Raw genomic sequence first — 16974 nt, 5'->3', positions numbered from 1 at the left:
AGTGAAATTTCAGTGTATCCAACTGTGGATGATCAGACCAATATGAGCTCAGAATGCTTTACTACAGGGTGGGCACAGATAGTCTGTGTGAATATTTGGGGTGGATATCTCAAATTTGCGCATCCTGAGTTTACTTTGTACTGTCTCAATTCTGCTTTGCTCAAAGAGCACAGCACCCTTTCTGATGTGGGCACGCCATGCTGAGCAGTCCTGTGCCAGTATCTCCCATGTTGCACCGTCAAATCCAAAGTTCTTGAGAGAGACCTTGAGAGTGTCCTTGTATCGCTTCCTCTGGCCACCATGTGATTGCCTGCCCCATGCGAGTTCTCCATAAAATAATCTTTTTGGCAAGTGTACATTTTGCCTTTGAACAATGTGGCCAGCCCATCAGAGTTGCACTCTCTGAAGCATAGTTTGAATACTTGGCAGTTCAGCTCAAGCAAGGACTTCAGTGTCTGGTACCTTATCCTGCCAGGTGATCCTCAGAATCTTCTTAAGACAATTTCCTGGCATGGCGCTGGTAGACTATCCATGTTTCACAGGCATATAACAATGAGGTCAGCACAACGGTTCTGTAGATCTTCAGTTTGGTAATCAGTCTGATACCTCTCTTCTCAAACTTTTCTCCGGAGCCTTCCAAACACTGAGCTAATTCTGGCAATGCCTGCATCACAACTACTCTGCTGATGGAGCCACACTGATTAGTGATAAGGGCATGATCCTAGAGAGATGGGCTGAACACTTCCATAGTATTCTCAACAGACCATCATCAATCAATGCTGAGGTCATTGACCGTTTACCTCAGGTTGAAGTCAATCCCTCCTTAGGTGAACTTTCAACTGAAGAAGAGGTTTTGAGAGCCATTAGGTTCCTTTCATGTGGCAAAGCACCTAGTGCTGATTCTATTCCAGCTGAGATTTACAAGGTAGGGGGACCATTGCTCATAGAAAAGCTGACTGAAATTTTCCAGGTTATATGGCAAGAGAAGGTTATCCCCCAGGATTTCAAGGATGCCTCCATTGTTAATCTCTATAAAGGTAAAGGGAATAGATTGTCCTGTGACAATCATAGGGAATCTCTCTCTTAGTCATTACTGGCAAAATTCTTGCTAGAGTACTCCTTAATAATCTCCAGGACTATATCTTGCCTGGGAGAGGAGACACATGATCGAATCCAAGATCAGTGAGCACCCAAAGTATTAGAGGAAACATAGAACCAATGACAGCATTAAATGGTGGAGAGTGATTAATGTAAAGTTAAGGAGCAGAACAGCACCCGTGAGTGGCAACACAAAATAACTCAAACCATGGGACATTTCTTTTGACTTTGTTTCCTTTGTGAGTTGCTATTTCTAAGCATGAAGGACTCCAGGAAATATCAATAGTAGGGTGAAATCTCCAAATGCAATTACATATAACTGAAACAGTAGAGGGTATTCAAATTTTGTCATTCTGAAGTTCTCCCCTCATGAAAGCCTTCCTTTCTAAGATTATCTTCCATCTACTCAGTATGTATCTATTTATTTAAATGCTATTTCTCCCCTTACCATGAAAATTTCCAGAAGATAAAGGGTGCTTTTCTCCCTTTGTTACTCCAATTTTTATGACAGTACATGGCATAGTGTATCCATTTCATAAGTACTTGGCAATTGTTGACTGATTGATTAGGGATATCAAAAGAATAAAGAAGAAATAAGTAAGGGTATATAGTCCAAGAATTGGAAAACAAAATTCAGAATAAACTAAAATAGATGAGATATAATCACAAGGACAAAGCAAAGGACAATTTCTTGGAAAAGGACATGGGAAAAGAAAATAAGAGATAGGAAAAAATGGGAAGGAGGGAAGAATTTGAAGCATATTTTAAACAGGGTGGGGAAAGAGAAATAAAAAAGGGCAAGGGAAAAAGATAGATACATACATACACAGATACACAGATAGTACATGGAACTTATGTTAGGGTGGAAATAAAACTTGTGGGAGTGGATGACCTTCAAAATGATACATATAAAACTAATCTGAGGGACTATTCACTTTAAAAGGGGGGGAATGATGGTGAAAGATGGTGAAAAATTCACGCCTAAGAAATGTAATTCTAATAGTGAATGGATTAAACAATCCAATAAAAATGAAAGTGACAGAATAGATAGCAAAACAAAATACAACAATGAAGTATGTACAAAAAACACATAAAAATAATGACACATACAAAACAAAGATGAAAATTGGAACAAACTGATTATTAATTAGATAATTCTAAAAAGCAGGCATAAAAATTGTGCTATCATACTTAGCATAAATAAAAATCCACCCTATGAAGACAGATAAACAGAACAACTACATTATGTTGAAGGAATTTTAGACAATCAAACTATATCAACACGAAAGGTATATTCACCAGAAGATATAGCATTTAAATTGATAAAGAAAAAGTTAATTAATTTACATAAGGAGATTTAGTCCATTATACAGTCATTGTAGACTTTAGTGTTCCTCTTTAAGAAAGGAAAATACAGAACTAAAAATGTTGAAGTTACACTTGAAAGATCTATGCCATCTTTTGAAAGGGAATATTAAAGATATACATATTTCTCATACTTTCTATGGAAATATTTGGTTATTGGGGTGTTACCTTTCTTATGTTATTATTTGATAGGGGGTAGTAACGGTAAAGGTGATGATAACATTGATTTGTTCTTATAACTTTGATATGTAATACACTTGTAAGATGATCTTGTTGTGTGCTAGGGCACAGAGAATTTGTAAATAAGTAAAAAGATGAAAGTACTAAACACATTCTTTATGGATCAAATGTTATAAAAATAGTGGTTAGTACAGAGAATAACAACAAAAGATACGGACCTAAATAGAGACAATAATAATATCCTGAATAATTAATGGATCAAACACTGTGCCATAGAAATGATTACTAATTATACAAAAGAGAATGATAATAAAGAGATCGCATACTGAAATTTATCAGTCCTCAGAGAAAAATATGACATCTCTGAAAGCAAAAATTAACAAGACAGAAAAAGAAACTAATAACAGAGCCTATAGTTTAAAGAACTAGGAAATAAGCAAGAAAACAAACTCAAGCACAAAAGAGGACATTTTGACAGAAGAGAAATAGACAAAATGTTACTGCGTAAGTGTAATAATCAAGATCGGTCCCAAAGAAAAGGTGAAATGGTGCACCTCTTTCCTTTCACTGCAGAAAAGCAGGACTGTGGGTAGGGAATATTTTATCAATTTTCAGGTACAGTTAATGAGTCAGCTAGTTTTGCTGAACTGCCTTTTTCTATTCATTTGTAATCTTTGTTATAACAGATAGCTTCCTGGGTAGAGGAAGGAAAAATGGATGTGATCCCAAAACAAAAGAGATCAATAAGAATAAGATAAATCTTAAAGAAAAAAAAAGTCAAGTCACTTAACTTACACTAACACCACCGGGTAAGAAGGGAAAAGAAATTTATGATAGATGGACAGTTGGAAAGACCAAGTTATTTCCCTAAGTTAGGAATGAATCTTATTTTTATGAAAATCAAGTACCCTAACGCTTCAGAGATCACAGCAGGAAAAAGGCAAAACTTATCTTACAAGCATGTTACATATCAAAGTTACAAGGACAAATCGATGTTATCATCACCTTTACCATTACTACCGCCTATCAAATAATAAGACAAGAAAGGTAACGCCCCAATAACCAAATATTTCCATAGAAAGTACTGTCATACTAAACGTATTTCCTTAAATTAAACATACACACATAAATGACCTTCAGAGTGATATATACATAAAACTGATCTGAGGGGCAAATATTGACTTTAAAAAGGTGGTAAGGAGGGTGGGATAAAAATCAATACAGAAGAAACAAATGGTGGAAAATACAGGCCTAAGAAATGAAACTTCAAAAAACTGTTCTACCTTAAATATAAGCACTGTCCCACAAAAGGGCAGACAACAGAGAACCATGAGCTGATGTTTACTGATATTTTTTATCATAAGGAAGGCAAGGAATAAAGTGCTATTCATAATTACATTACCAATCCCAGAACCTTGAGTGCATGGGTGACTGCACAGTGTAGATATTTCCTGTTGGCAGACAACATTTGAGGATCAAAAAAAAAAAAAGCCTAATAGATCTGCTAAACCAATCTCATTTTACAGATGAGGAAACTGAGGTAGTGATAAATTAAGTGACTTGTCTAAGGCATTATGCTCAAATGGTGTCAGGGCCAGAATTTGAACTCAAGTCCTCTGACTTCAAATCCTTGTCTTAAGTTCACTTTCCCTGAATCCTCATTTTAAAGATAAAGAAATGCAGTTGCAGAATATCTGGGACTTCCCCATAGTTAGTAAATCATACAGTGGGGACTAGAATGAAATGATATCCCCTTGCCTCAATAACATTCTTTTCCATTACATCTTGCTGATTCATAGTTAAGTGGGATTTCCTGAGTACAGAGACTATTAAAGTTTTCTGACTAGAACCAAGGAATCTTCCAAAGCAGCTCAATTTCCTAAGGAGAATAAATGGAAAAGTTTGGAAATTGTTGCACCAACATTTTTGTTATCAGAAGGATAGTTAGCTCAATTGTACACTGGGAGAAATTCAGCTTTTTTTTGTCATCCTTGAAATCTCAGCGTTGGAAGGGACCACAAAGGACACCTAGTCCACCTGAAACCTGAAAAATATTCCTTTCTAGCAGATTCCAAACAAGTGGTCCTCCAACCTCTGCTTGTAAACCTACAGAAAAGGGGAGCTCACTATCATCTGAGGCAGCCCATTCTTTGTTCATGTTTTGACTTGTAAGTTGTTTTTTTTTTTCCTGACATCTTGTCTTCTTAACAACTTCTACCCATTGCAAAACTTCAGGTTTATTTACCAGTGTTCTCCAAGTAAAGTATATGGAACAAGATCATACTGGAATCTCTCCTGTGGCAGCCAGGTTAAGGAAAATAACCCATAAAAACAATGCACTCATAAAGTAGAGAGAATTTTATCTTTACAGAGCATAAGGTTTCTACTAATCTTTCCTGGGTATTAAAGAGAAACATTGCTTCCTTAAGGGATTCCATTGGCTGTTTTTTCAAAGTAATGGTAATTAAACTCTCTGAGCCAAAGTCTTCTTATTTGTAAACTCAGGTGATAGAACCAGATGATCTCTAAACTTCCTTTCTACTTCTTAACATTCTATGATGCTGTGAAACTGACAAACCCTTCCAATACCCAAACGATTCAGGTGTTACAGGGACAAAAGGGAGATCCTGAATGAAGATGTTCTCTGAAGGCCAGCCATACTTACAGAAGACAGGCTTTGCATGTACATTATCGATGCTGTGGCATTTTGTGTGTTATTATGTATAAACATGCACCCTTCTTTGAAAAGATTGTCAACAATGCAGTTTTCTTGCATGCAAGTGTTTTTTTCACATACAAAAATACCCGTGAGGTCTGATGAGCACCTAAAAAAAATAAAAATAGAACAGAGATCAGCTTTAGAAACATACATGTTTCATTTTTCATGGTTTGCATACTAATCGTGTATCAAGAGTTTCATCCACCTCACATGGTTTTGCTGTCTGGAAAGCAATTTTGCAAACCTGAATAGATGTTAATTATTTTAATTATTAATCATTATTCCACTCTACTTTTCCACAGTCAAGTCAACAAGCATTAATGCAGCTATATGTCAGGCTCTGTGCTGAATGCTGCAGATACAAAGGTAAAACAAACAAAAACATGAGTCCTTGCCTTCAAGGAGATTACATTCCACTGGGGGTGATAACATGCAAACTGTTAATACCAACAAGATATATAAAAGACAAATTGGAGATAATCTCAGAGAAGAGGTACTAAGATTATAGAGGAAAGGCAAAGGCTTCTTGTAAAAGATGGGATTTTAGCAGAGACATGAAGGAAGCTGTGGTTTGTCCTTAGTTCTCAGATAGGACCATGACATCAGGGAGATGATGACATGACTTGCAATTGACTTTGATTTGAGTGAGGGAGGGTTGTGCAAGATCACCAGTCTCATTTTCTCCTCCTGAGCCATCTGGGTCCAGTGGCCAGATATCGATCAGGATGACTGGAGATGGCCCAGGATGCAATGGGAGACACTGACCCTTTTAAGTTAAGGTCTTTTCAAGTTCTCATTTTGAGTGAGGCAATACCCATTCAGTGAATAGGCCTCTTTAAGGAAACTAGAGAGAAAGGACAAGTAAAATTGAACAGGAATGTTCAAAAATTAAGAGGAAAACAAGACGCTTTCAAGTCTTCTATACCTCTGTATTTGAATGAAGAGTTTTCTTTGCAGTATATTCCCCAGGACTATAGCATCTGATAACTCTGCAACAAGTCATAAGGAAGGAGATGAAATTTTATACTAAAATCAGTAACCAAATGTCCACTTCTTTGGAGACAATGAGACAGGAGAAGGAATGGAGATGGTATGTTGGACCCAGCTGGCTCTCCAATTTTTAAGTTGGATTGTTACATTTTCAATGTGATCATTTACACCTGAGGAATCAGAAAATGCTACAAGTGAAGGTTTAATTTTTATTGTTCTTAATTATCTAGACTTAAGTTGAAAAAATGTTAGTAATACAGATAAAACTTAAAAGTATGTTGTGGGTACTTTTTTTTTTTAAGAGAGCCAGTAGTTAAATAACGTCTAGAACACCCATGAGTGGCGATATCCTGAGTCAGCTCTTCTCCCAGCTTCTTTGCCTTCTGTCAGGTTGGAAAGAAGTGAATTAAAGGGAGTGGGGGAAATGAGTATATTTCAAGGTGTGTTCTGTTAAATGAAAAACTCATAACTCACCAAAATAATTAATCTGGTATTTGAACTGGTATTGAATAAACTAACGAGCTAGATGAGGATAGGTTAGGCATACTGTATAAGGGATTCAGGCATTAGATTAGAAACATTAGGTTAGAAACTAGATGACCTTTGATGGGGTGTGTTTTGTAGATACAGCCTTTCTTAGGACAAGCTGTCTGTAGAATCTTTTCCTCTGAAAGCTTCCAAACTTCCAGCTTTTTTTTTTCTAACTGGTGCTACCTGACCGTGATATCAAAGATAGGATCCAAATTAGATTCACCTGAGTAAGAACTCCTCCCCAACACACACACACACACACACACACACACACACACACACACACACACACACACTCTCCTCCTTATATAACTGTATAACACAGGCTTTTTAGGCTTCTTCAGCATCATATATGGTAGTCCTGTTGGGTTGACTAGACTCATTCCAAACTAGGAAAAATGATAAAAGCCTGGAATGATCTGGCCTGCTTCTCAGAGGGTCATTGGACCTTCCTGCTCTTGTCATAGCCTGAAGACAATCTCATCCTAGGCAGCTGGCAGTAGAGTACATAAAGAGCCGGGCCTAGAATCAGGAAGACATGCGTTCAAATTTGACCTCAGCTGCTTATTAGCTGTGTGACCTTGTGCAATCCACTTAAGTTATTTGCCTCAGCTTCCTCAACTGTAAAATGGGAATAAAAAACCCTAAGTTGCAAGGCTGCTGTAAGGTACTTAGCACAATGCATGGCACATGGTAAGTGCTTAATAAATATTTGTTCCTTCCCTGCTCCTTGATATCATGAACTTTGTCCTTCTGGAGATCTGGTTTTGTCCTTGTCTCTCGAGTGAATATCATCTGGGTATATCCTTTGTTGCCTCCTCTTTTCCCTTGACCTGGGCCCATGGGAATCTCAAGTTAAAGGTTTTCTTTTGAGTAAATAGAAACACATTGCCCCAAAAGTCCTATTCTTTTTAGCATAATTAGAGAAATCTGAAATTCCTCCCTTCCCCTCCCCCTTACAAGGAGTCTTTACAACTTCTAAGATCCTTTCACACTCTCAAATTCTAATGATTCTGTGAAACACTGGCTCCAAAACCAGATAGGAAATACCAACCTGGTGACTTTCACCTGATTGTGTCCTGCCACGTAGAAAGGTTTCTCATTGTTATACTCATCAAACACACCCCAGCGAAGATGGGCCCATTCATGGACAAAAACTCTGCCTGTGGAGAGGGAAAAAAAAGTGCCCATTCTTTTAATTCCTGATAATCAGCTTAAATGTCAGTCATTGCGCAAAGAGGCCTTACTAATCAGTCACAATGACAAATCATTCAGCTCTTGCCATCTCTGGTATGCCCGGAGCTGCTCTCAGACTGTGAGCACCTGCTAAGCCCAAAGAGTTCAGACTAACTAATGCCAGTGACTTTGAGGACTTGTTTTCATTCTTCTAATGGAGGATGGCATTAGGAGCCTTGGGTTCAAATCCTTCCTCTTCTTCGCTGTATGAGTTACTTTACCTGTCTGCTCAGGTATAAAAATAAGGAGATTACACTAGGTGGCCTCTGAAGTCCTTTCCACTTCTAGGTCTGTGATCTCATCATGATCAGGTAATGGAGTTCAACTCTACCATGTCAATCCACACTGATCCATCTAGTGCATGCTTATTGGAGGGGAAAGGCAATGAGTCTATCAACTGCTTTTTGGACCACTTGAATGATATGTCACAAAACAACATATCCTGAACAGAAACCATTACTTCCCTCCCTCCTAAACTTCTCCTCTGGCCCACTTTTCTATTACTGTTGAGGATATCACTATTCTCCTAGCAGCCGAGGCTTATAACTCAGCATCATGTTCACCTCCACCCTCAGCCCACACATTTAACTCACTGCCAAATCCCACTATTTCTACCTTCCCAACATTTCTCATTTATGTCTTCTTCTGTCTACTCACATAGCTCATATGCTGCACACCCCCCCGTCCCTTGTCCAGAGGCAGAGAACCTGTGGCCTCAAAGCCGCATGTGATTCTCTAGGTCTTCAAGTGCAGCCTTCTGACCGAATCCCACCTTCACAGAACCAATCCCCTTCATAAAAGGATCTGTCGAGTAAAACTTGGACTCAGTCAAAAGACCACTCCCAAGGATCTAGAAGGCCTCTTATAGCTTCAAGGCCACAGGTTCCCCACCCTTGGTGGCCTATTGCAGCAGCTTCCTAATCAATGTCCCTGACTCGTGCGTCTCCCTACTCCAGTCTCCCAAAGTGAATTTCTCTAGGTACAGATCTGACCAAATAAACCCTGCCCCTACTTAATAAACTTTAGTGGCTAACTCTTACCTTTGGGAACAAATATACAATCTTCCACGTGGCATTTGAAGTCCTTCCTATATATCCAATCTTCTTACGCTTTACTCACTCTATGGTGTAGTTATGCTAGCTTATTTTCTGATCCCCACATACATTCTGTGGACTCTGTGCATCTTCATCAGCCATGCCCCCCAAGCTTGGAATCTCTCTCTTCCTACGTAGACCTCTTGGTTGTGTGGATTCCTTCAAGGATCAGCTCAAATCCTACCTTCTAAAAGAAACTGTTCCCATTCCCCACCCCTCTTCCCCACCTACTTGTGCCTTGCCTTGAGGTGACCTTTCATCCATTCCATAGATGCCTTCATCTCATGGATACCTAGTTATTTGCATGCCCTCTCCCCCATTACAACGTGAGCTCCTCTCAGGGCTGGGGCTGTGTTTTTGCCTGTCTTTGTATCTCCAGGGTTTAGCATAGTGCCTGACTCATAGTGTTTAATAAGTACTTGTTGACTGATTGACTGAAAGATAATTAATAATCAAATTCTTTCTATTTTCCTTTCATCATTACCGTTGTGTCTTCCAGTTCTAAAGCCAACACATTAATTTGAGACTTTATCCCCACTATGATTGGATTGTTGCCTTAACTTCCTTAACTACTCTACCTGCCCCCTGCTCTCTTGTTAATCTATTTTTTGCATTAATGCCAGATTGACCTGCTAAAGACATATGCAATATACTCCTGCTAAAATCTTAACAGCCTATAGAATGAGATCATATAAAATGAGATATTTTAAAACACTTTGCAAATCTTAAAGAACTATAAATATCATTATTATTAAACAAAGTTCAAACTCCTTAAACTGGCATTCAAGGTTATCCACAATTTAATTCCAATTGATTTTTTTATAGCTTTAGCTTCTCTAGTTGAGCCTCCAGCCCCAGCTAAATTGGGCTATTTATTCTCTCTACAAAATTTTTCTCATTCTTCCAGCTCTGTTCTAGAATTGAAAATCATTCTCTAGATACAGATGATACTCTAGATCTTAATCAGGGATCCATGAACCCTCAAGCTGGGCACATGATTAAAAAAAATCTGTAATTGTATTTTAACATTTTTTGTAATCCTATGTGCTGTATTTTAGATATTTAAAAGCATAATTCTGAGAAGTGGTCCACAGACTTCACCAGACTCCCAGAGGCTGGGACTCAAACACAAAATTAGAAGCTTTACTCTCCCTGCAGTCTGAGCAGGGCATAAACCACTGAGACTTCCATATTTCCGAGTACTCTACATCTCCTCATGCAGCGAAAGGACTAAGCTTTCTTGGGCTCCATACCACATCATTGCCTCACATTAAGCTTGCAGCACATTAAAATTCCCAGATGTTTTTGTACAAACTGCTTTCTAACCTAGCTCCCTCCATCTTATATTTAATGAAACTTAAAAAAAATTTTTTTTGGGGGAATTTTCAAACCCATTGTAAAATTTTACATTTTTTCCTCTATTAAAAATTTTTTTTTGGTGCTATAACTAAAAAAAGGCAACCATGGTATAGTGAAAAGAGTTGTGGGTTTGGAGTAATAGAATGCTAAGCATAGGGCCTGTTACATAGAATTGAATGAATGAATTTATTGAATGAATGAATGCATGAATGAATGAATTTGACCTCTGATCCTAATTGCTTACAGCCTTGTCTCTTCACTCATCAAAGCTCTATTTGTTATTTTCATGATCAAAATAGCCCAAAGTACTATCCTCCCTCTTTAAACTAGATGGCACTTAGTGACTTATAATTTGCTACCTTGAACTGAAGGATTCAATCCCAGTCAGGATGATTTGGGTTTCTATCTCACCTCTAACACTTACTAGTGACTGAACAAGTCGCTAAACCTAAAACATTTTTGCTGTTCAGTTGTGTCTGACTCTTCATGACACAATATGGTGTTTTCTTGGCAAAAATACTGGAATGGTTTGCCATTTTCTTCTTCACCTCATTTTACAGATGAGGAAATGGGGGTAAACAGGGTGAAGGGACTTGCCCAGGGTCATACAGCTAGTAAGTGTCTGAGGCCAGATTTGAACTCAGGAAAATGAGTTTTTCTGACTCTAGGACGGGCACTCAATCTACTGCACCACTTAGCTGCCCATAAAAGATTTATATTATCTAACAAATTCTACACCTTCTGATGGAGTACTCAGAGTTGCCAGATATATCTTCATATTGTTGACCAGGTTTTCATATGTGAATTTCTCTCTTCATTTAGATTGTAAGTCACCTGTAGCGCAAAATTCTCTGTTTCCGTGTGAGAATATATAATACCCAGTGTTCTAAATGTTTTTCATTAGATTGTGAGTTCCTTGAGGGCAGGGACTATCTTTTGTCTCTTTCTGTACCCCCACCACTTAGTAGTATCTAGCACATATTAGGAGCTTAGTATTTACAGACTAAACATAGCAGAGGCTTAAAGACCATCTGTTGGTTGATTGACTGAAGTACCAAATTTACCTCGTGATCCGTAGATAGCAGTCAGGTTATCATTTAGTAGGAAATTAGGGGTGAAATGTATATATTGACCTTCTTCTCCACATCCTTTATACTGCAGGGTATATGGATCATCTCGACGTTTTCTATACCAATCAGCTATAATGATATTTGCCTAAAACAAGAGCAATGCCATACCTATGAAATATACACAGATTCCAAAATTTCATCAGAATAATTTCCCATAATATTTCTTAACTGTACTTCAAAATGTTTACTGACGGTACTATGAAATCACATTATGGCCATGTGACCTTTCTCATTTTCCTGCTTAAAAGTATATTAAAAAATGCCACTCCCTCCCCTCAATTTCATTCCCTCTAGGGAATAGGGACTGGACAGTTAACTTTTTAATATAAGGTACTTCCTGGTGAGGAAGTGCTTCCCTTTACCAATATAGGTTGGCACATTCTCTTCAATTTATCCTAATTTGTAGATTAATTTTAATTTGTAGAACTTCCTCAATTTCTGTTTTGCTTACTCTCGGTGGTGATCTTTTATGTAACCAGGATTTGATGTGATGATAGGTATCAGTCAGGGGCTATCTCCACCCTCACCTCCTTCCACTTTAAAGGTTAGTTACCAAGGAAGTACTAAAAATCATACCCTTAGACCAGCAATATTTAAGGAGAGTCAAGAGATACAATTCTATCATGATATCCCTCTCAGAAATAGGAAAGAGAAGGAGCAAGGGCTCAATCATAGCCTTTCTCCACCTTGTCTCAAGGAGAAAACCACAGTTTTTCTTGAGGAGAGGTGAGCCAGCTTCCAGATCATATCTCTCCACAAGCCAGGTATAAAAATGTATGTCTCTTTCTGCACCTCGAATCCATCACCTCTCTGTTAGGAGGTGAGTAGTATGTTCCATTATTGGATCTCTGGAGACATGGTTGGTCATTGCATTGATCAGAGTTATGAAGTCTTTCAAAGTTGTTTTTCTGAACAAAGTTGTGGTTTTTATATAAATCTTCTCCTGGTTCTACTCGCTATACTCTCCATCAATTTAAACCATCCAGGATTCTCTGAAATGGTTTTTTTCACCCTTTCTTAACAATATTTCATATAAGCACAATTTGTTCATACATTCAATTGTTAGGCACCCTCTCATATTCTAGTTCTTTGTTGTTTGTTTTTTGCTTTTCCTTTTAGTCTCCCCTTTGGGATTAGGAAGTTTGTTTTTTTATTCCCTCATTTGAATTATCTTCCTTCTTAAGCTAGTTTGATGTTTTTCTACACCAAACAATTTGTGTGTGCGTGTATCTGTGTGTGTGTGTGTTCAACCCTCCTTTGTTCATTCCAGGCAAGAGTGAGGTTCATTTTATGCCCACTTCTCCTGCTTCTTCCTCTATCTTTTAATACTCTTGTCATGCATTCTAATTATGAGAAATAGCAAGTTGCCCACCCCTCTTCTTTGTATCCTAATGTGTTCCTTTTACTCTCCCTTCTCTTTTCTCTCTTAAAACTCCTAAAACAGAACCAATATACCACCCCCTCCCCAACCCTAGTCCTAGTTTCATTTTTTAATTTCAATTCCTTAATACCTTTTAATACATTAAAGTTCTGAGGAACATTTCTTTATATCCCTCCATTTATCTGGTTCCTTCTTACCTTGCCAGTCTTTTTACCCCTAATAACATCTGCCCCCCTCTCCCCTTCTTTATGATCCAGTGATACTGGTCTCCCTGCTAATTCTCCCATAGGATACTTCATTTCCCAAATCCCTGAATTTTAACTTGTCTTCCCTGTCTCGAAGCATCTCCTTCTTCATATCCACTTCCTGTAAGTCTCACCTAAACTCCCACCTGCTGCAAGAAGCCTTCCCTGACCCCATTTCATGCTAGTGCCTGCCCTCTGCTGATTTTCTCCAATTTGTCCTATATACAGTTTGTTTATACATACTTGCTTGCATGTTGTCTTCTCTTTTGCTGGATCCTTGACCAAGTCATACCCTCTAATCATAAATGCTCCTCAGGGTTTTGTCCTGGGTTCTTTTCTCTTCTACCTCTATACTCTTTCACTCGGTGACCTCATCACCTCCTGTGGATTTAATTATAACTCTCTGCTGATGATTCTCAAATCTACCTATTCTGCTCTACCCTCCCTATTGACCTCCCATCTCACATCTCTAATTGCTTTTTAGGCATCTTGAACTGGATGTCAAGTAGACATCTTAAGCACAAAATGTCCAAAACCAAACCCATCATCTAGCCCCAGAAACCCTCCCCCCTCTCTCCAACTTCTATATTACTCTTGAAGTTACCACCATTTTCCTAATCTCCCAGGCTCTCAATTTAGATGTCATTCTCAAGTTATCACCATCTCTCACCCCTGCCTCCTCCTCCCCACCCCCGCACCATATACAATCTGTTCCTGAGGCTTTTTGACGTCATCTTTGTGATACCTTGAATATGCCCCCTTTTCTCTTCTGTCACTGCCACCAGCCTGATGCAAACCCTTATCATCTCACACCTGGATTACTGCGACAGCTGCTTATGGTCTGCTTGTCTCAAGTCTCTCCCCATTCCAATTCATCCTCCATACAGTGACCAAAGTGATTTTTTTACAGGACAGGTTCAACCATGTCACCCCCTCCTACTCAATAAACTCCAGGGGATCCCTCCAGAATCAAATACAAAATCCGCTGTTTGGTATTCAAAGCCCTTTATAACCCTGTCACCATCTACTCCCTAACTTTCTGGTCTTCTTATACCTTATTTAATCCAGCGACACTGTTCAGCAAATAAGACACTCCATCTCTCAACTCCAGGAATTTTCTTTGGCTGTCTCCCATGCCTGGAATGCTCTTTTTCCTTACTTTTGCCTCCTGGATCCCCTGGTTTTCTTTAAGTTCCAGCTAAAATCCCTTCTTCCACAAGAAGTCTTTCCATTTAATCCTTAATTCTATTGCCTTCCCTCTATTAATTATTTCCTATTTATCCTGACTTTAGCTTATTTGTATATAATAACTTTTTGGTTATCTCCCTCATTAGACTGTGAACTCCTTCAGGGATTGACTTTCTTTTACCTTTTTTTATATTCCCAGTGCTTAGCAGAGTGCCTGACATATAGGAGGCACTTAATAAATTTTTTTTTGACTGAATGACTATTAGAATGTTAACACCACATTGACATAAAATCCCTTCCAGTTGATCACATCAAATTATCTTTCAAGGTTTCTTTTGACTCTTGTGTTTGCAGTTCAAAGTTTGTATTCAGCTTTGGTTTTTCCATCTGAAGTCTTTACAAATTCTCTGTTCTATCAAAAATTCACTTTTTCCCTATGCAGGATTATATGCAGCTTTACAGGATAATTTATTTCTTGTTGCAAGCCTACATCATTTGCCTTTTGGAGTATTGTACTCCAGAATCTCCTCTTGTTTAATAGCATAAGCTGCTTGTGTGATCCTAGCTTTAGATCCTTGGTACATAAACTTTCTTTGAAGTAGGATCTCTAGATTTTGGCTATGACATTACTTTTCTTCCTTCCTCCCTACTTCCTCATCCCTGAGAAATGACCAGTGGATTAAATTCAATTTCCCTTCTTGGTCAAAGAGTTTTTACTTATGATTTCTTGAAATGTAGTTTTCAGGCTTTTTCGTTAAAATAATGGTTTTCAGGAAGTCCAATGATTCTTGAACTGTATTTCCTTCTCCTGATTTCTGAGTCAGTTGTCCTTAATACCTTATATTTTCTTCTAATTTTTTCTCTTTTAATTTTATTCTAATATTTCTTGCCATCTCATGGAATCATCAATTTGGCTTATTATAGTTTTCAAAGAATTATTTTCTTGGGTAAAACTAACCATTATATCTGAGTTATTCTCTTTCAAATCCTTTCCACCTGAGGTTCTATTTCATTTTTGGTATCTTACTTGATTTCTTCTAAGTATTTATGTAGTCCTTGAAGAAAATCCTCCTTTTAAAAAATGCAAATCACTGCTTGCAGTTGTTACAGAGTTATTTGTACCTTTGTTTTAGAGATCTCTAGATCTATAATAATTTTTGTAGTGGTGATGTTTTCTTGGATTTACTCATCTATCTAGCACTAGCCCCTGAACTGGGGCTCCTTCCCTTGATGCTTTATCTCACACTGTTTCCTGCCTTCACCTCCACTTTCCAGGGTTGAGTGCTCTGGATTTTTAAGGTTCAGAGCACTGAACCAATCCTTGAAGCTTTCTGTGTCATCTTAGGACAGATTTCTAGGGACCTCAGTACCCCTCAGTGTCCTGGTCTGAATGCTGCCGTGCTACTTGGGTTGTTTTCTTTTTCCAGGACTTCCAAAGTTCTTACCTTACAGTTTTCTGACCTCCTCAGTTTCCTCTCAAGAGGGCCTCTGGTCTTGTTTACTCTCAACCCAGAACCCCATAAGCCACATATATCTCTGGTTCATTGTCAGTTCTACTGGGAGGCTTGGCATGTTCATTGGTGCTGGTGCTGGTTTGCTGGAGATCCCCACTCCATCTGACCTTATCTGACCTTAGGTCACTTTCTATGGTTTTTCATTGGATTTCTTGATCATTATTTGGTCTGAGGCTAATTTCAGTTTTTTGCTACATGAAGTCTGCAAGAGTCGGACAATCTGCCTCCTTCAGTTAACCATCTTAGTTAGAAGTAGCATAATTCCAAATTATTTTCCAGAAAGAGTTGCACCAAATCAGAACTTTACTAACAAAGTTTTAGTGTGCCTATCTCTCAACAGCATGTAAAGTATCTTCACTTGTGCTAAAGAGACAAGTCAAAGAAATTATGTTGAAATAGTGAAATATTTGATCAGGAAATAAATGAAAAGTAAAACAATAGAAAACCAATGTCATCACCCATTCTTTAACATGTACACTCTTATCCCTTTTTCTAGAGTTGCCTCTAAAAACATCTCTTCTCAGAGTCATGTCTTACAAATGTGGAAATTAGAGTCAAAGCTCTATCACCTTCAGATCAAAGGTCAGAAAGCTTCACCTGCTTTAGTGGGTTGAGTTTCCACCAATAGTGTTTACTGTAGGTCACTACAGTTTCACTTACACAGAAGGAACATGAAAAGGAGAATTCAAACCCAGGTCTTCCCTGACCTCCCTCCAGGTTTTATGTTCTTTCAAGTATGTCAACTTGGCTTAAAACCCCCACCAGTACATTTTGATAACTGTATTTCAATATAATTTATTATCTTTGTAATCTATGAATTTTAAAATATTATTCTAAGAATGGGTACATAGGCTTTCCCAGACTGTCAATGAGTACTTGAAAATAGTTAAGGACTTTGGTGCTAGATCATGATGCTGGAAGGATGAGGATGAATCCTATCTTTT

General features: G+C 38.2%; 1 protein-coding gene across 3 annotated transcripts in view; it reads right to left on the bottom strand.

Annotated features, from left to right (window-relative positions):
• Positions 1–16974, bottom strand: part of CLCA2 (chloride channel accessory 2) — an 82179-nt gene that overhangs the window by 33389 nt on the left and 31816 nt on the right. For all 3 annotated transcript variants that reach the window (XM_072648934.1, XM_072648933.1, XM_072648932.1), the window contains 3 exons: positions 11637–11787; positions 7938–8046; positions 5309–5468 (listed from right to left, as the gene is read on the bottom strand). In XM_072648934.1, the coding sequence (XP_072505035.1) occupies positions 5309–5468; positions 7938–8046; positions 11637–11787 (420 nt within the window). The remainder of the gene's footprint in view (positions 1–5308; positions 5469–7937; positions 8047–11636; positions 11788–16974) is intronic.

The sequence above is a fragment of the Notamacropus eugenii genome, chromosome 2 (genome assembly GCF_028372415.1).
Source record: "Notamacropus eugenii isolate mMacEug1 chromosome 2, mMacEug1.pri_v2, whole genome shotgun sequence".
NCBI lineage: Eukaryota > Metazoa > Chordata > Mammalia > Diprotodontia > Macropodidae > Notamacropus > Notamacropus eugenii.
The sequence above is the reverse complement of the archived record's forward strand: the minus strand, read 5'-3'. Positions and strand labels throughout refer to the sequence as shown.